At 46.2% G+C, this 20,851-nt stretch overlaps 1 protein-coding gene across 1 annotated transcript in view; it reads right to left on the minus strand.

Moving 5' to 3' along the window:
* Positions 1-20,851, minus strand: part of AR (androgen receptor) — a 233,179-nt gene that overhangs the window by 43,187 nt on the left and 169,141 nt on the right. The window contains 1 exon segment of the mRNA XM_020967225.2: positions 6,926-7,042. Coding sequence (XP_020822884.1) covers positions 6,926-7,042 — 117 coding nt within the window.

A 20,851-nucleotide genomic window follows, 5' to 3' on the forward strand; every position in this document is an offset into this window, starting at 1 on the left:
AAAGTGGGTAAAGGATTGAAATTCCTGAAGCAATTAGCAATATGTTGTTTTCAAAAAGCAACCAGAAATATAACATGACCAAGAGAAGGTCCCTCCTGACAGCCAGGCCTTCAAGGAACCACCAATTGTCTGTGGACCCCTTTGTTGAGGCCTGAAAGCTGCCAAGGAAGGCCACGGTACCCGGCATGGAAATGGGGATGGAAAAAGGGTAATGGCTGGAAAGCTAGGTTTTTTTGACTGGGCACTCATCAAATCAGAGAACATATGTAAAGTGCTTTGTGAATGTCAACACTCTATATGCATGCTAGCAATTTGCAGTCTCCCTGGAGGTATTTGCCCATTTGGTACCACGTATCTTTTGAGCAACTTCTTTCCTTGTTCAGCCCTAGCCAAAGGCAGGGCCCAATCCCATGCTTTCTCCCCTCCTTGCCTTTGCTTGTAACATTCCCCACATCTGCAATGTCCTCTCCTGCCTTCTGCTTTCACCAACCCCTCCCCCCACACCCAATCCATTTCTGACCATCCTTAAAGGCCCCATGCAATACTCTCTACCCCGTGAAGTCTTCCTCTCCCACCCTGGGCCTGGAGTAAACTCTTCTGCCTCTGAATTCTCAATATATTCTCAGGCACTTGTCGTATTCTACCATATATTGTGAGGGAGATGGTGTGTTGTAGTGGAAATAGAGATGAATATGGGACATGAAACTTAAAATCAGGGGACCTCTGTTAAAGTCCTGGCTTTGCCATTTATAGCCTGTGTGGCATTGGGCCAGTCACTTCCCTTCTCTGGGCCTCAGTTTCCTCCTCTGTAAAATGAGAGGTTTAGACTAGCTGGCTCTATCAGCCTCTAGCTGGCCTCTAGATCTTGGCTCCTAGGGTTATTCGCGTGCCTTAGCTCCGTGAGGTCAGAGGCTGGTTACTCATCTCATTTTCTCTCCTACTGCCCAGCCTTGCCAAGTAATAGAACTTAATCATTAGGATGAATAAGGCAACATGGAAGCTTTGGATTTGTAGTGAAAAGCTCTGTGACCCTGAACACTCAGTTTCCTTATCTATAAAATGGGGATAGTAATGCTTTTACTGGAGGCAGCTAGGTGGCACTGCAGTGGATAAAGCACTGGACCTGGAGTCAGGAAGACCTGAGTTCAAACCCTACCTCAGACACTTACTAGCTGTGTAACCCTAGGGAAGTCACTTCACCTTGTTTGCCTCAGTTTCCTCATCTGTAAAATGAGCTGGAGAAGGAAATGGCAAACCACTCCAGTATCTTGGCCAAGAAGACCCCACAGAAAGTACTGGCATGCTATGGTCCACAGGGGCACAAAGAGTCAGACACAACTGGACAAGACAAGACAACACTTTTACCAGCTACCTCATAGGCTTATTTGGAGAAAATGGCTTCAAGGGGCAGCTAGGTGGCACAGTGGATAGAGCACCAGCCCTGAAGTCAGGAGGACCTGAGTTCAAATCTGGCCTCAGACCAAACACTTGACACCTACTAGCTGTGTGACCCTGGTCAAGTCACTTAACCCCAACTGCCTTAAAAAAGAAATGAAGAAATGGCTTTAGAACTGGGTGTGCCTCAAAGTCAGGAAGATCCTTGTCTCTCTGCCTTTGCACTGGCCATTCCTGACACCAGGAATGCCTTCTCTCCTTACCACCACCTCTGGAGAGCCCAGGATCCTTTCAAATCTCAGTTTGAGAGTCACCTAATCCAATCTCCTGCCCCCAGTTATCTCAGATTACATTTTGTGCACATCAATTAATACACATGTTGCCTCTGCTGAGAGCACAGAAGTAGTCTGAGGTTTGTATATCTCTAAATCTACGATCTGATGACTCGAGGCCAGGACTGTTTCTTTTTATACCTGTGTCTCAGCCACAACAGGGCCAATCACTTAAATGCTTGCTAATTGATTCAAATCTATTCTGTGACATACACTAACTGTGTGACCCTAGGCAGGTCATTTCGTTTCTCAATGCTCCAGACAAGAGTCTTGGCCTACTGATTCTACAGAGTAGATGAAATTTCCTTGCAGGGAGTTCCTTAGCTCACTTAGCCAAAGTCTCTGTCTCCAAAACAACACAAGGAAGGAAGAAGGAACAAAGATTACTATCTCCAGGCCTGGAGACCAAGCCACTCACCTGCAAGTCCACAGGTCTAATTTATGGGGGCTTCATGAAAAAAATAGTGATCTTGAGAAGGCACTAAGTCTAACCCTCTCATTTTACAGAGGGGGAAACTGAGGCCCAGGGCGAGGAAGGGACTTACCCAGCATCACACAATCGGCTTCAGAGGAAGGAGTTGAACACAGCTATTTCTGAATTCAGGTTCAGCACTCCGTACACTAAGGTCACCTGGGGGTTACAAGCTGACCTCGGATTCAAAGTCCTCTGACTCCAAATTTAGCCCATTACGGGATGTCGTTGAACTGGATTCTCTATGACATGGGAAAACCCTAAAGTTATTTTGATCTGACCCTGGAATGCATGGTGTGTTTGGAGGCAGGGGTGGGGGCCAGCACAGAATTATATAGCATATCATTTTAATGAGCTTGGAGAATGGTCAAAATAACTAGGCTGTATTCAAACCTCATGAAGCTAGAAGCTGGTTGCTTTAGCGTCCGAGGGGACATCCTATTGGCTATTTGTTTTTTATTTGTTTACACGAGGTAAATGTTTGATGTACAATGAGTGTGCAAATAATAATAAACTGGGTTAGGGGGAAGAGGGGAGGCTGTGGAAGGTGGGATGTTTGGCCCCAAGACGATAAGTAAGTTCTAAGTGTGTGAATTCTTTGTAACACGGTGTGTTCTTCAGATTGGATTCTCGGCGACCTTTTTGTGGGTTTAGGGGCAAATAGGGACCTCCTGGTCTCTAGTGGACAGAAGTGGGGAAGGGATGCCAAGCAAGTCTGGAAGGGCTGTGAATGACCAATCCCACTTGGGTAAATCACTTCACGCTTCTGGCCTCAGTTTTCTCGACTGTAAAATGGACTGGTGGGACCTGAGGACCTCTAAGGTTCTTTCCAGTTCAATGAACCTATGATCTATTAGTTTCCTCATCCCCCAAATGAGGGGGTCCAACTAGAGGGGCTCTAGCCAGGAAGGGTGCTATAGAAGAAGGAATTCAAATAAGGAGGTCCCCCCCAAATTCAGATCCTGTCTCTCACACTTATTAAGCTGTACAACTGTGGCTCTTTAACACTTCACCTCTACAGGTAGACAAAAGCATCTCCCTCTATTCCTTGCCAAGGTGAGGGCCTATGTTGCATAGACTGTGATAGAAAGCTGATGTATCGGTTTTGCTAAACTGTTATTTTCCAAAAATTCTTTGTTATGAAGCATCTGATGGGACAAGATTAGACAGAGAACCAACCTTGGAAGTCAGGAAGATCTGGATTCAAGCCCTACTCGTCTTTGACACTGACTGGCTGTGTGACCCTGGGTAAGTCACTTTAGTGTCTCAGGGCCCCCAGTCAACTGTCAAAAACTCAAAGATGCAACCAAGGTGGAGGCAGGACTGCACTGGTGGAGGGAATTTCCCCTCTGGGATGTCTCTATACCAATGGCATCACAGGTCTCATCGTCATCATCATTAGAGGCAGCATGGGATGGTGAATGGAGAGCTGGCCTTGGAAGTCAGGAAGACCTAGGCTTCAAGTCTTGCCTCATGCTGAATGGCTGTGGGACCCTGGGCAAGTTACTTTACCACCACCTGCCTCAGTTTCCACATCTATAAAATGAAGACGATAATGGCATCTACCTCAAAGAGTTGTTGGGAGGATCAAATGAGGTAATCATTGTAAAGCACTTAGCACAATGCCTAGCACACAGGAGACACAAAATCTTTTCTTCCTTTCCTCTTTCTTTCCTCCCTTCCCTCCTTCCTTCCTTCCCTTTTTTCTTTCTTTCCTTCCTTCTTTTCTTCCCTCCCTCCTTCCTTTCCTCATTCCTTCCTTCTCCCTTTTCTTTCTTCCCTTCATTCCTTCTTTTCTTTTTGCCTCCCTCCCTCCTTCCTTCCCTTCCTCTTTCCTTCCTCCCTTTCCTTCCTCCCTTCTGTCCTCTTCCTCCTTTCTTTTCCTTCCTTCCTTCCCTTCCTCCCTCCTTTTTTCCTTTCTTCCTTTCCTCCTCTTCCTCCCTTCTTTCCCTCCCTCCTTCCTTCCTTCCCTCCCCCAGGGCTCTCTAAGACTGTCTTTCTGCATAGGCGCCCAATCTGCCCTGGTCAAAGCCATGCCCTCACTGTGCCTTCCCTGTAGCAATGAAATCACAGGTTCAGACCAAAACAATACTTTTTTACAAGGGATGTCTGGCTGGGCAGAGGAAGGCTATATTCAGGAATGAAGGAAATGTGAAAACAAAAGATATCAATAACATTCTATCCTTATGCATTAGTGAAGCAATGTTTTTTTTTTTTAAAGCATCCTTCAATGTCTCTGAGCTTTGGATTCCTCGAGGGTTACTGGGAGGATCAGATGAACCAAAAGCTACTGTTCTAAACCCAGTGGCCTTCAGGCTTAACTAGGTAAAAGACTTGGTTTTTAAAAAATTTGCATCTCGACTTCAATTCACACTAAGGGTTTGTATTTCAGATTCCCTTTCTGTGTAAAAAGCTCATTAAAGAGAGTATATCATTTCATGTTCCATGAAAAAAAAAATGGGTAGCTCTGTTTCACTACAATTGGTTTCCCTTATAATCCTATATTTTGTTTTCTGTATTTAAAAACATGATTCTGAAAAGGGAGGCAGGCCCCTTTGCTTCCCCAGTCAGCCAAAGTGTGTGTGTGTGTGTGTGTGTGTGTGTGTGTATGTGGGGGGGGGGGCATGAAGCAGACAAGGGCCTACCCTGCACTGGACAACTGTTCTGTCCAAAATTCTAAGGTTCCTTCTAGCTCTGACATTTTGCCTCGTAAGTAAGTTCACAGGGGCAGCTGATTGTAGCACAAAGACTTGCAAATCAAGTGCCGACTCTTCTTTCCTAATTGTGTCTCCTCTCCTCTCTGGGCCTCCATGTTACCATCTACAAGATGGGAAGAGGAAGCCAGCCGTATGGGACACCATTTTTGCGGGACTCTGAGGGCCTGGCCCGTGGGACAAACTCCTTCTGCTCATCTTAGCAGGTGCGTGATGGGTCATCATCATCATCATCATCATCATCATCGAAAAGCCTTGGTGTATGCCAGCAGGGTGGGAGTGGGGGAAGAGCAGGGGAACAGATGGGCATCAGGTGGGAAACAGGCAGGCCTGGCAGATATGCGCACGGGCACATGAGCCATGGGGCAGCTCTCTGAAAGAGGGTGAGGGAACAGCCAGAGAGGTGTAATTGCTATAAATTAGGCCCAAGGAGGGAGAGGAGAGGACCAGGCTTTGTGCATGGGGCTCTTTGTGTTTGCTGGGCTGATCACCTCTAATAAGGTACCAGGGTGCCAGGAATAGGTTTGCCTTTCTCCCATTCTGATTTCTAAATCAAAGTGGCCTAATGAGCCTGTTTTTCTCATGAAAAATGCAAGTCCTTAAAGGAAGCGGCATTCTGGGAGGCAGGGGGATGGAGGCAGGGAAGGAGGAATGGAGGGGAGGGGAGGCGTACTGGCTCCAGGCAGATGTAAACACGGAGAAATGAGGCCTGGAGCTCAAAGTAGCTCTCCTCCCCTGCCATTGGCCAGAGCATCAGCAAACTAGGCTGGAATCTTCTGATCTGGTGCTTGGGCCAGAGAACAAGAGGGTGCCAGGCTAGGGACTGGGGAAAGGCAAAGTGGGAGTCCCCTGTGAAAGAGCTAGGCTCCTCTCAGCAGCTGGCCAGCTATAGACCTGCAGCAGAGCCCACTGGAAAATGATGCTGCCTGAATGGCTTGGGAGAGAAAGTACAACAATTCCTGCTCGTATCTGGGTAATGTGGAGTAGGAAATTTACTGGGTGGATTTGGCAACTAAGAGTACAGGCGATGTGCAGGATGGAGCTGAGATGGGTAGCATGGAGGCCAACAGGAGCAAAGAAGAGGCAGCTCTTGCCTCAAGCCTTAACAAGGGCTCCAACCTCTCTCTCTACTCAGAGCCTTATACATAGCTGGCAGCTGATCAAAGCCAGAAGAATTCAGCTCTCTTCTGGAAGAGCTCAGGGCCTTGAGAGAAGGGAAAGCTGAGAACCCAGGTACTGACTGGCTAACAGACTATAGCTCTGGGAATCTAGCTATGTGGGTGGCTTGCCCTCAAGCACAGGATTACAGAAGCATGCATTCTGAGCTGGATGGAATCTTAAAGACCATACAGTTCAACCCTCCCATTTTACAGATAAGGAAACTGAGGGGAGTGAGTGAGAGAGCTTAAATACAAATTTAGGTTTTCTGACTCCAAATCCAGAGCTGTTCCCAATAGATTATGTATCTTTGCATTTCTTTCTATTGTCTGTTTCCCTGGAGAAGTCTTGTATACTGGGTTATACTTCGAGCTGCCTCAGGTTTTAGGTTTTGAATACCTAAAGAGGCCAGGCAGTGAGGCATAAGGCTGTATTTCAGTGGTCAGTGACAGGTGCATCCTGGACAACCTTTTAGCCTTTCCCTATTCCCTCCATTGTGCCTGGGTCAAAGGTGTCAGCTTCTATACACTCCTCAAAATTTGGGCCAGTGCCTGAAGCAGAATTGTGTACCTTAGCCTTTTGACCCTCAAGCTGCCACTTAAGCAAGTAACACTAAGATTTCCTAGTGATGACCGAATCTGTGGCCAGATGGCCGCTTACCGCTACTCAACTGGTCTACCCAACCACGGAGGGTTCTTCTGTGGCATGCTTGGGGGCTCCCAACAGACTCAGTGGGGATGCAAGGAGGTAAAGTGTCCTAGGCCACGAAAGCTGGCCTATGTCTAGAACCTTGATTCCTTCTCAGGATTATGTGACAGGAAAATCCACTCTAAAAACAAAGACTCCAAACATACCTCCAAGGGTCATCCCTGCTTCATAGCACTTTCGGAGCCGACACGATGGGCAATTTTTCCTTCTGAATTTATCGATGGTGCAATCATTCCTGCTGGCACACAGGTACTTTTGTTTCCCTAGAAGAGCAAAAGACAGAAGTAGATGGACCTGTTAATGTGTCTCCAGAGTCTCTCCTTGAGTTGTTTCTGGGCAAGAGGGGCAGAAAGATAAATTCTTCCTGATGAGTGAAGGAGACAAAAGACCAGCAAGGAAAAAAACTGAAATCCAAACCAATGATTAAAAGGAACTAGTAGAGCACTGGTAGGAATTGTGTAAACATCCAAGGCAGGGAAGGACAGAACAATGAACCAATGTATTAAATCAGCTGCCACTGTCACTGCTGCTGTTGAGGCTAAAGTAATCACTTGTAAGATGCTTGCTCATCATTAAGACCACTAGTACCTGTGAGCAAACGATCAGAACTGAAAATTACCACTCTTCCATTATTTCATGGCAGGTATTCAGGCTCAGCCAATATTCCCCCATATTGGCACCTGTAATTAAGGCTCGGTGTCTTCCTGATCCTTTTTCAACAATAACAGCACAGGTCAGAACCCATAATAATAAACAACTCCACAGGGTACAACAAATTGTTTGGTGATCACTGGAAATCACTTCTCAGTATGTAAGACGTGGAGATGAAAGGAAGGGGAAACCCAGTCTTTCTGTACAAAAAAAGGAAGTGGGATGGTGTGTGTATGGGGGGGAAGGGAGGGACTGGGAGTGTGTGAAAGCAGAGGTGGCATTCATTAGATGACTCTTAAGGTCTCTTTCAGCTCTAATGAGCAACAACCTAAGCTCTCTGAAGCTCCCAGGGGATGGAGGAAGATATGTACCTGACACTGTGCACTCATTTAGACTTTTCTCTTTGGTGAATCATTATTTTTGCTTGGGTAGACAGGGTAAGAGGAATGTAGACTTTTTTTGGTAGGGGGTTTGGTATACCTTGAGGTAGAGAGAGAAGAAGGGAGATTTAATGGGAACTAACACCTAGGGGCAATATGAAAGAAATATTATAGGTAATCTGAGAGTGTTTGAGCTGGGAGGGACATGGCACATCGAATTTTAGAGCTGGAAGAAACCACATAAAATATTAAGCTAGAAGGAAGGGGCATTTAAAACAAAGACTGTCAGAGCTAGAAGGGGTGGTGAGAGGGATTTTAGGACAGAGGAGGTCAGAGCTGGGGGGGCAGAGCTTTAGAATATGGAATGGCAGAGATGGGTGGGACAAAGATTATAAAATATCAGAAGCAGAAGAGAGCTTAGAACAAAGAACACAGAATAATGCCAGAAATGGAAAAGACTTTAGGATAGAAACTCATTTAGTTCAACTCATTTTTCTAGATTGCAGAGTTCAGTTTTCTTTTCCCCTTCTTTGCTTATTATGCAGGCCCAACTCAGAGACAGTGAAGGTATCTATCCATCAGATGGGGATGTTTGGGGTGCGAAATGTAGTCGGTGTGCCTTCCAGGGACCAATTGGCAGTTTGTGGCAAGAACTTTGACCCCCTTCCTGTTAATGAGTGCCGTTAGCTTCAATGTTAGTGGGGCTATATAAACAGAACTCTTGACAAGTGATTATCTCATCTCTTTTCCTTCATTTCTGCTGAGGGCTCTAACATTCACACAATGATATGTGTGGTGTGTGTTTTGTATTGCCCTGGGGTGTCAGCTCCTCAACAAGGCAAAGTACAGTGCATTCTGGGACAGCACCTAAGACATCACCTTGTCAGCTCAGAAGCTCTGAGCCAGTGCCTGGCACCTCCTGCTTTGGAACCATTCAGCTATTATTGAAACAGATTTGGGCCAGTGGCCATTTGTTTGTCTTCTTTATTTGGTCCCACCGGAAAGGGAGCATGGTGGTAAAGACCAGGAAATGGGAATCCTCACCCTGCTTTCCTATAGACTGGTACATTGTTCCCGACCATCCATGTAAAAAGACATCAGATCATATAATCAGAGCTGTAGAGCTGGAAGGGACCTCAGAGGCCATGGAATGCAACCTTTTAATTTTACAGACAGGGAAACTGAGGCTCAGGGAGGTGAAATGATCTCTTAGAAGCCATCCAGTCCCCATCCCCCCAACAATTTTACAGATGACTTAATATTCAGATGACTTCACCAAAGTCATACAGGTAGTGAAAGAGTCAGAGGCAGGATTTCAAAAGCTACTTCTGATATTGTGAGGGGTGGAAATCATGGCAGACCAGGGAGCTGGGAGGTATCAGAAGGAAAGCCGTCTGAGGGCAGATGCCAATTCTGCTCTCCGTCGAATGGCCCTCATCCCATGGGGGCCATTCGAGCCCTTCTCCTCCTGCTAGAGGCTAGCTCACAGGCTGCTGGCTGCCTTGAAGCCCCCAGCTTTCAAGCCATCTCCTAGGTGACCGGAAAGTCAACACTGCTAACACCCACTCCTCTCCAGCTCTCCATTCTTGGGGGCTACTAATGTTACACAGCCACACTCTTTGTTTGACACCATTGACCTCCCATTAACCAAATTACATCAACAACCTATAATCAAGTTCCAAATCACTGAGCTCTCTTGGAAAAGAATAATCCCCTCTCACTGGTTGCAGGAGAGGAGGTCACAGTGTGGCCCTGAAAAAACAAGCAGGCATTAAAATACTCGGTCATCTTGCTTCTTAGAAGCAGATTAGAATGCCCCACACCCTTTAAGAGCCAAGAATGATTGCACAGAGACCAGGGAAGAGGCCCCTTCAGAGGCAGCTGGCTCCACAGCTCTGCACTGCCCATGGCCCCCTGCCTTCTCTCATCCCTACTCACCATGAGGCTCTTTAGAGCTGGCAGCCTTAAGGAGGCACCGAGGTTTCCCCTGGAAGAGCCTCAGAGACAAATACAACAGTGGCCCTGGGGTCAGACAACCTTGGTTCAAATCCTTCCTCTGATGTTTATTCTGTGTGGCCTTGGACAGGGCCTCAGTTTCCCTACATGTAAAGGTTGTGGGCTTGATTCTATCTGAGGTCTCTAGGATCTTAGATATGATTGTAGACAAGTCATTCTGCTTCCGTGAGGATCAGTTTCCCCATCTGTTAAATGAAGGGAGTGGATTCATTGGCTGCCAGGCTTCTTTCCAGTTCTGGGTCTAGGAGGCCCTGATTCTAGTGGTACTAATATGGCGGGCCTCATGGGACTGGTTGGGTTTCTTCATTTTGTTCACCGTTCAGGTCATAATTATGGAATCTCTGATGCAGAAAAACCCAAAGGGGCATCCAGTCCAACCTGTAACTCAACAGGAATCCTGAAGAGCGGTCATCTGGCCTCCAGTGACGGGAGACTTACTGCCTCTCAAGGCAGCCAATTCCATGGCTGAACAACTGTAATTGTTAAGAAGCCTTTTCCTTTAATATTCAGACTGAATGCTGGGACCACGCACAGGAAGCCTAACCAAGGTCCTATTTGATGGTGGTGACGGAGAAGAGGTAGAGCGGAGGTGAGAAATCACCTACAAACCAGGATCACTTTGATGGTCTTGGCCTATGACCTGTGAGCACACTGAGGGACGCAGGGCTTAGACTCGCCTTTGTCAGAGCATTATAAGCTGGGAGGCACCTTGGTGAGCAAGTCATAATAATAATAACTACCATTTATATAGCACCTACTAAGTGGCAGGCACTGTGCTAAGTGCCTTACAATTATTATCTCATTTGAGCTTCGCAACAACCCCAAGGAGGTAGGTGCTATTATGACTTCCATTTTACAGATAAAGAAATGGAGGCAAACAGGTTAAATGACTTGTCCAGGTCACACAGCTAGCAAGTATCTGAGGTGGGATTTGAGCTCAGCTCAAAGCCCAGCTCTCCATTCACTGTGTCACCAGCTGCCAGCTTGACAGCAGTCAAGAAGTCCTGGGCCTGAATCCTGCCTCACACACAAGTTGTGTGACCCCCAAGTTATTTTTACCGACAAGGAAACATCTACCATGGTGCAGTGGAGAGAACATTAGATTTGGGTGAAGGGACATGGGGTCAAGTTGTATGTTTTTAAACACTTTAGAAGACACTAGGCACTTTAATGTCTTCTCCAGTGCCGCCAGGATTCCTCTCCAATGCAGTTTCATTTTCCTGCTCTCCTGTATCTTGGCTCAAGCAGCATACGTTAAATTGAACGCCCACATACCATGTCACCAAAATGGGAGGTCAAGTATCTCTCCTCTGAGTGACCTTGACAGAGACATGAAGGGAGATAATCGGTATGGCAGCAGAAGGCCACTCTGGGGTCAATATTTCTCTCTCCTAGGCTCTAGTACATTTGACATGGTGCCAATCATAGGTGCCCATCAAGGACAGATTCTTCAGAGTAGGCCTCAATGAGTCCTGCTTCCTCCTCTTCCCAGAGTGCTGTTCTGCTGGCTGAGCTGAGGGGCCCCAAGCTAGTAAGACAGGAATAGCTGTCTCTGAGGGCCCAACCTCACCCCCAGCAAGGGAGCCAGTGCTAGTGATTACAATCATTTGAGTTGACCTCTCTGCCACTTGGGATATTGAGAGCTGGTAAGAGCTTAACTTGGGAGTCAGGAAGACCTGTGTTAGATTCTTGCTTCACTTACTACCTATGTGATACTAGGCAAGTAACTTAACCTGTCTGGGCCTCAGTTTCCTCAACTGAAAATAAAGCAATTAGACTCAGAATCACAGAAATTGAGAGTCGGATGGGACTTCAACAGCCATCCAATCTAACTCACATGTGAAAGGGACCCCTACTAAGACTGACCAAGTAGTCACCCAGACTCTCCTTGCAGACCTTCAAGGAAGGGGAACCTATCACTTCCGGAGGTAGTCACAGTTCTCACTGTTAGGAAGTTTGCCCTGACACCCAGCCAAAATTGGCCACTTTCCACCTTTTCCTCCTTCTCCATCACTCCTAGTTCTGCCCTCTGGTGCCAAACAGCACAAGATTGGTATGTCCTCCACATGCAGCCCTTCAGATACTTAGATAGTCTTCTTTTCTCCAAGCTAGCCATGCCCAGTTCTTTTTTTTTTTTTTTTGCCTAGGCAGTGAAGTTAAGTGACTTGCCAAGGATCACACAGCTAGTATGGGTCAAGTGTCCGAGGCCTGATTTGAACTCAAGTCCTCCTGACTCCAGGGTCAGTGCTCTATCCAACTGCACCACCTAGCTGCCCCCTATGCCCAGTTCTTTCAACAGCATTTCATGTGTCTCGAACTCGAGGGCCTTCCCCCTACCCTGGATGCCCCTCTTTAGCTTATCAGTGTCCTTAAACCACAGTGTCCAATACTCAACACGATACTCTTGATGAGGTCTGATGAGGCCTGAGTACAAAGAAACTACTGCTTCTATATTCCTGAAAGCTATGGTTCTTTTGAAATGCAGCCCATGATCCCATGAGCTATTTGGGCTGACCCACCACACTGCTGACTCATGATGAGTGTGCAGGCCACTGAAATCTCCAAGTTCTTTTCAATATGACTGTTTGCTTATCTATACCTCAGCACATCTTATATTGGTGACAGTGATTTTTTTTTTTGTACCCAAGTGCAAGACTTTACATTGATCCCTACTGATATCCATTTGATCAGACCCAGACCAGTATTTAAGGCAGTCTAAAGCTTTTTGGATCTTGACTCTGTTATCCGGTGGGAGGATACCAGCTCCTTTTCCCAGCTTTGGGTCACATGCGAAGCTAACCTTATCCAAATCATTGAAAAAAAAAAGTTAAAAAGCCTAGGGCCACATACAGATAGATCTCTGGGGATTCTGTCCTGGAGACATCCTGCCATAGTAAAAAACTGAACCATTAACAACTAATTTCTTTTTGAATCTGGTTATCCAACAAGTTTGGAATTCATCTGATTGCATTATCACCAAATCCATATCTTTCTACTTTTTCCACAAGAAGAGATGAGATACTTGCTCAAAAGCTTTGCTGAAATCTAGGGAAACTCTATCCCCAGCATTCTCCTCAACTGCTAGTTTAGTCATCCTGTCAAAAGAAGGAATAAGGTTAGTCTGGCATGACCTGTTCTTGATTGTAACTGCCTTTTCTAGATGTTTGCCAGCCATCTCTTTAATGGTCAGTTCTAGATTTTCCCCAGGAATCAAAGTCGAGATTTTGCTTCTTTTCTCTTCTTTTGAAAATGGGGACATTTGCCCTTCTCAAACCTTGTGGAATCTCTCCCGTTTTCGATGAGCTCTAAGCTCAAAATGTTAGACCTTATGAAATCTCTTCTTTTTGGATACTCTCTGTACTCTCTGGGGACCATGTATCCCCTCACCTTTGCCCTGGCCAAGTACTGCAGCTGCTGTTGCTCTAGCCTCTATACAGGGACCACCAGGGAGCATGTGTGGGAGGAACTAGATCACTGGGCAATGCACAGCCTGGGACCATGCAGCCTCATCTCCTCTGGGTCATTTCCTATCCTGCCATCTAGGACATCTAGCTCACCCCGCACGCCCCCCCCCCCAATCTCTTTCTACAGCCTAGTCTGGAAGGAGGAGTGTCTATAGACTTCCTGGTGGTTACACTCACCATCCTCGTGACTTCTCACACTCCAACTGCCTTCCTGGGCTCCCATTCCCCTCTATGTGTTGTCCCCCTCCACAAGAATGTAAGCTCTTTAGCACTAGGACTGTCTTCCTTTTGTATTTGCCTCCTTATAACTTAGCATGGCACCTGGAATATAGTATACACTTCATTCATTCATTTGCTCCTTGCTTTGCTTCTCAGACACTGCTCTTTCTTGATTCTCCTCCTACCTGGCCCATGGCCCCTTTCTCTTTCTCTACTGAACAGCAGCAGTATCCTGGTGGCCATCCCTACCTGGATGTACTGGAGACAAATCAGACATAATTTGTCTAAAACACAACTCATTCTCCATCCCCACTCCCACCCCTCCTCCAGACTTCTCTACCACTGTTCCAGTCACTCAGGTCTGGGACCTCAATGTCACTCTTTGACTCTTTTCTCCTTCACCTCTCCTTCCTAATCATTTGCCAAGCCTTGACAAAATTTCACCTCCGTAACACTTCTTGAATCTGTCCCCCACTCACACGGCCATCCTTCTTGTTCGGCCCATCAGGGCTCTTGTCTGAACTGGCCTCCCGACTGGTCTCCCAGTCCCTGGCCTCTCCCATCGTCAATCCATCCTGAATACAGCTGCCATGAGTTGTCCTAAGTAAGACAGGGCTCACCATCTCACTTTCCTGCTTCAAAACAAAAGAAATCAAAACCAACCAGACAGCTGTGGTTCTCTATTGTCGCCAAAAGAAAATATTAACCCCTCAGTCCAGTCTCATAATCTGGCTCTTGTCTACTTTTTCAGGTCTTTCATTTCACACTCTGACGTTCCAGCCGTTCTCTAAACTTGACACATCATCTCCCACCCCCACACCTTTAGCCAGGATACCAACTATGTCTGGAATGCTGTCTCTCATCACCTCTATCTCATAGTATTCCTAGCTTCCTTTAAATGTCCCCTCCATCCTGAGATTATTTTGTATTTACTTATCGGTGTACATGCTGTATCTTTGCACCATTCCTCCTGCCCTCCCCCCTTACAGTTAGAACATAACTCCTCCTCCAGGGTTGGAACTGCTGAACTTTATTCTTTGTCTGCCCAGTGTGTTACATAGTAAGCGATTGGTGTCTGTTGAAGTGAACTGCATAAGAGCTTCCATTTCTACATCACTCTGGGGATTTAAAAACTCCATCAGACCTGAATTCAAATCCAGTTTAATCCTCCTGGGATTCAGTTTCCTCTTTTGTCAAAGTGAGGGAGTTGAGTCAGAATTTGAACTCAGGTCTTCTGAGTCTACTACTTTGATGAGCTACCTATTTGTATTCCTCTTCTCACCTCCCCTTCACACAACCCTCTCTGGGAGAGCTGAGAACAAAGGAAGCATTTGGTAAGTATCTGATGACTGACAGATGATTTGCACTAGGTAAGGAGCTATCTACAGGGCTGCCTTGCCTTTCTACAAGCTGCCCCAAAGGACTCTGGGCCCAAATTCCCCAAGTAAGTGTCCCATTATTTAACTGGGCTCATCAGCCATCTGGTTAGTCTGTTGGAAAGGAAACCCAGGTCTGAGGTCCAACTTCAATGTTTCGTAGCTTCAATGTGACTTTGGCCTTGTTACTTCAGCCTTGCAAACCTCAGTTTCCCCTTCTAGGAAATACTCTGGCCTTCCTACTTTGCTGACTGCACAAAAAAGTGTGCGTGTGCGTGTGTGTGTGTGTGTGTGTGTGTGTGTGTGTGTGTGTATTCACTCCTACCTTTCTCCTAACACCTGCAAGCATCTCTCCATCAGTTTGACAGCACCCCATGGGGTTTGCTAATACGATCGAGGCCTGTCTGAATGGCTGCTCTTTGAGTAAGGTCAATTGCATTGTGAAAACATTGCTGTTTTAACTGTGATTCATGCAACAGATGTGTTCCTGAAAACTCTGGGCAAATCAAATTCAATCTGAAATGCCCAAGGGGAGCTGGTTATTTGAAGGCACCCTATGTCGCCGCATCCTTTCAAACAGAAAAGTAAATCATTTGAAAGTGAATAAACAGCCGCTAACACGGTTTCACAGGTTTGTGTTTACTGAAGAGTCCACCTGAATCATTGCAGGCACCACTATCAATCATCATGTTTAGCACACTGTTGATCTTCTATTGAAGCAATCGTCTCTCTGTAAGATTTCCTTGCTTGCCACCACTGTGACAGAATGCACTGTATCTGCATAGCAGGAGAGAGAGTCAATGGGCCATATCTGGACATGGGTATAAGGGAAGGAGCTCCAGATTTGGAGACAGAGGGTCTCAGTTCAAATCTCCATTTGGCAACTTACTGGTTGTGTGACCTTGGGCTAGTCACTGACCCTCTTTAGGCCTTAGTTTCATCATCCACCAAATGACAAGGTTGGGCTCGACGATCTGTAAGTCTGATGATTTTCTTCGTTTAGGCCTGGGGGAGAAGCTGGTAGTATCATCAGGGTCATGCAACTGTAGACTCCGAGTCGAAAGGGCTCTTAGAGGTCATCTGGTCCACTCAAGAATTTCCCTCTACCTCTGACAAGCTCAGCTTTAATATCTTCACTGATGGGAAACTCACTACCATTCAGGGCAGCCAGTTCCTTTAACTGGCATTTAGGAAGCACTCACTATGTGCTGAACTCTGGGAATACAAAGAAAGCCAAAGATGGTCCCTGCCCTCAAGGAGCTCACGTTCTAATGGGGGAGACAACAGACATACAACTCTGTACATATAAGAAGTTATATAGAGAGGAGATGGTTCGTGTTCTCAGATGGGAAGGTATTAGTAGCAAGCTTACCTTTCCAGCCTGACTACAGGAAGGTCCAGTCAACTGGCCGTCTTTACAACACTATATCTCCTGCCTTGGTATCTTTGCGCTGGCTGTTCTCCCATACCTGGGGAATGCCCTCCTTCTCTCTGTCTCTCTCTCCTTCCCTCCTCTCCTCTCTTTCTTTCTCTCTTCTCTCTCTGTCTCTCCTCTCTTTTTCTTCTTTCTCTCTCTCAGATTTTAACGCCCTTCCCCCCCAATGGCTTTGTGTCTAGTTTTGTCCACACGGACCAGTTGTTTTTCCAGCTTATGAAGCACCCTGAGGGCAGAGGACTGTTTGTGCTTTTATCTTTGTATTCTCTGTACCTGGCATGGTATTAGGCATCATAGGTGCCTAATAAATGCTTCATGGATCATAGCTTTTTATAGCTTGGAGGAGACCTTAAAAGGGCATTGAGTCCAATCCCCACATTCCACAGAGGAGGAAACTGATACTCAGAGAGGTTAAGAGCCTTGCCTAGGGTCACCATTACTAAGTATCTTAGGAGGAATTTGAACCCAAATCCTCAGGCCTCCAAATCCAGTGCCTTGTCTACTATCCTACAATGCTTGCTTGACACTTACCTGATGGAAACCCCCAAAGGGAAACCAGGAAGGGCATTTTCAGCATTTCCTAGTTCCTCGGCTGATTTATCACAAGATATTTGTCAAATGCTGGAATACTGGCCAGCGATATTCACCTGTGTATGTGTGTCCCCTCTGCTGACATGCATGGTGGGGGTGGGGGTTCAAATTCCTCCCCAGTGAGCAACCCTAGGGTAGTGCAGTTGCCATCTCCCAGCTCTGCCAACCCAATGGGCCAAGGGGGAGTCCTGGAGCAGAGCCAGAGGGCTGGGGGCACTCGCTACTAGGGTTCAAGGGCGGAACTTCAAGAACATGACTGCAACAGAGAAGACATTCATTTTACTGATCCAGGGGCCTCCCCCTTCATGCTGAAGGCTGACTGAGTGTCAACCATGATCTTTCAAGCCTATCCTGGAATCTCTCTGGCCCACTTAGGGATTCATCTCTGCTTTAAACTGGTGTTTGGCCCTCAAAGTTGGCATTGCCCAGGTCTACTTCTTGACCGGGCCTAGTCTCTTGGGCTTGGAAGGTCACTTTTTTCTCTGTGGAAGGAGTTCCCCTCCGTCCCTCTTGGGGATTCAAAACGAGAAGTCTGTTCTAAGGGAAGATAACAAGCTCTCCCAATGGAACCTCTGTCCTAAATTTAGAGTTAGAAGGGATTTCCAAGGCCATCTAAGTGTCTTCCCTCCCGCCCCCTGACTCTCATTTTACAGATGAGGAAACAGAAGCCCAGAGAGGGGAAATTATTTTTCCAAGATAATTCACAGGATCACAAGCCTAGAGTTGGAAAGGACCCATCAAGAGATCATCTAGCCCAGCGCTTCTTAAACCGTGGGTCATGACCCACAGTTTATGGAGCACTGAGGGGTCACGAGTGGAAAGAGTTTAAGAAACCCTGGTCACTTCAGAAAAACTGGAAAGACTTGTATGGACTGATGCCCAGTGAAGTGAGCAGAACTAGGAGAACGCTGTGCACAGTAACAGCCACGTTGTGCGATGACTAACTTTGACAGATTTAGCCCTTCCCAGCAATACAAGGATCTAAGACATCTCCAAAAGTCTCCTGATGGAAAATGCTATCCACATACAAAGAAAGATCTATGGAGTTTGAACACAGATCGAAGCATACTATTTGTTTTTTTTTTCCTTCTGTTTTGTTTTGTTTTCTCTTTCTGGTGATTCCTTCTGTTGGTTCTAATTCTTCCTTACAACATGACTAATGTGAAAGGATGTTTAATAGGAATGTATATGCATAGCCTACATCAGATTGCTTGCTGTCTTGGGGAGGGTGGTGGAGAGGGAGAGGGAGAGGGAGAAAAAATTTAAAACTCAAAAGCTTATTGGGGCAGCTAGGTGGTGCAGTGGATAGAGCATTGGCCCTGAAGTCAGGAGGCCTCGGGTTTAAATCCAGCCTCAGACCAAACACTTGACACTTACTAGCTGTATGACCCTAGGCAAGTCATTTAATCCCTATTGCCAAAAAAAAAAAGCTTATGGAAGTGATTGTTGATAAATCAAAATAAATTAATAATTTTTTTTTTTAAAAAGAAGCCCTAGTCAGTCTCATTTTCTGGCTGAGGGAAATGACTTGCTTAAGATCATATAGGTAAGTGTCAGAAGTGGGATCTGAACCTATCCCCTCTACCTGTACAGGCAGAATTAGCAGCCCTGCCCCCCATGGAGCTCAGCAGTGGCTGAAACCCAGTGCTGTTGACTCTCATTTTCGTATTCTTTCTACCACATCATAATCAACAAATATACACGAAGCAACTACAGCCTTCTATTAGTCATAGAAAATGAAATGAAAGAATGTCAGAGTTGGAGGAAACCACAGTTTGCAGGCAGGGATTCAAGGACGGGGAGCTGGAACGGGCCCAAGACTTTCTCTACTTCAATCCCTCCATTTTATGTGTTGTCTCCTCCATTCGAGTGTAAGCACCTGGAGGCCAGGGACCACCTTTTTGCCTCTTCTAGCATCCCCAGGGCTTAGTGCCAGGCCTGGAACACAGTAGGAGCTTCAAAATGTTTGCTGATTGACTGTTGAGAGGGAAAGTAACTTGTTCATGTTCACCCAGGAAGAGAATCAGGATTTGAACCTGGGTCTTTGTGCTCCTTCATAGAACCCAACAAGTATATGGGTACATGGTATACTGGTGACAAGAATGTAAATCTTCTGATTTTTATGGCCAAAGCTCTTTCCTCTATGTCACATCCCCCACCCATGGTGCCAGGCAATGTGCTTGGGGTTACACTTGGGGGACTCAGGGGACACAGAAGTAGAATACATAATCCCTGTCTTTGAGGAGTTTACAGTCTGGTCAAAGGAACTGAGGGTTGTTTAGTCCAGAGTAAAGGAGACTTGAGAGGGTCAGGGAGGGTTGGGATATACAAGGGGGCTCCTAAGGGCTTAACTAGGAGCAATGGGGTAGGAGTTACAGAAGGCAATATATTTCAATTCAATACAATGGTGAACTTCCTAGTAACCGTGGGATACACTGTCATGGTAGCCAGTGAGTTCCCTGTCATTGGAGGGGTTCAAGCAAAAGCCAAATCACCACTTGTTAGGATGCCGTAGAGCAGATTCCTGCTTAGACTAGATACCTTCTGAGGCCCCTGCCAACTCTGAGATTTTATGACTCTAGTTAGAGAGATAAGACGTACTGCTGTTATTTTGTGCATGCTCAAGATCGTCCAACCATTGGGTCAACAGACACTTCTGTTCCTCTTTCTGCATAGCTTTGTGCTATAGGGCATGGAGGAGATACAAAGTTTAGATAAGACACAGTCCCTGCCTTCACGGAGCCTAGTAGAAGAGCGCAACACATATACAGGATAACTACTTGATAATGAGGTCAGAGCTAGAGTTTTCTTTGAGATCCAAGGGGGAAGGCTGTTACAAAATGGGGCTTCCTGGAAGAGATAGTATTTGAATTGGGCTTAAAGGATGGGTAAGAATTCAACAGGTGAAAAGGAAAGAGGATGTTCCAGGCATAGGAAACAGCTGAGCAAAGGCATGAAGATGGCAAAGGACAGGGTGTGCTTGGAAGTCAAGGAATGGTGCAGAGTGAGTGCTTGAGCTCTGGGAGATAAATGGAAAAGTGCCTGAACAAAGAAGGCCTTCCACACCTGGCAAAGAAATCTGGATTTGACGTGGTTAGGCCAGAGGGAGCCAATGAAGACTGCTGAACAGAGGAATTCTGGTGAAAAGGCAAGGTATAATAATGTGGAAGGATCCCTGATGAAAGGTGAGTCTTAGGTTCAAATCCAGACTCCCGCGTTTACCAGCTTCGTGACTACAGAAAAGTTGATTGACCTTTCTAAGCCTCGGTTAGCTTATCTGTAAAATGGAGATAATAAAATGTGTAGTTTGGCTAGGAGACAAATGCTCTTGGCCTTAAATACAGTGGACTTAGGAAGATGAGTTCAAATCCTGTCTCAGACACTTACTAGCTACGTGATCCTGAGCAAGTCTGCCCAATTTTTGTCTGTCTCAGTTTCTTCACCTGCAAAATGGGGATAAGAATGGCACCTACTTACTAGAGTTGTTGTGAGGATCAAATACAATAATACTGGCAAGTGGGGCAGCTAGGTGGCACAAAGGATAGTACACCAGCCCTGAAGTCAGGAGGACCTGAGTTCAAATCCGACCTCAGACCAAACACTTGACACTTACTAGCTGTGTGACGCTGGGCAAGTCACTTAACCCCAATTGCCTAAAAAAAGAAAAAAATAATAATGTTGGCAAGTGTTTTGAAAACTTTTAGGTGCTACATAAATGCTACCTATTGTTAGGAGTCAAACTGTAGTCAACCTGTTGGGGCCATATCTCTAGAGCTGCAATTAGGCATGAAGAATGCTCTTTCTGGCCAAGGGCATGAAGGTGAAGCAGGAAGGGGAGATGACCAAGGGACTTGGAGTCACGGCCTCACTGGCCTCTGGCCTCACAGCCCTGCGGCCCTGTTTGCTTACAGCTGGCTGCCGCCTGTTATGTAACCACAGG

The sequence above is a fragment of the Phascolarctos cinereus genome, unplaced genomic scaffold, assembly GCF_003287225.1.
Source record: "Phascolarctos cinereus isolate Bilbo 61053 unplaced genomic scaffold, phaCin_HiC Scaffold_8;HRSCAF=390, whole genome shotgun sequence".
NCBI classification, from domain to species: Eukaryota; Metazoa; Chordata; class Mammalia; order Diprotodontia; family Phascolarctidae; genus Phascolarctos; species Phascolarctos cinereus.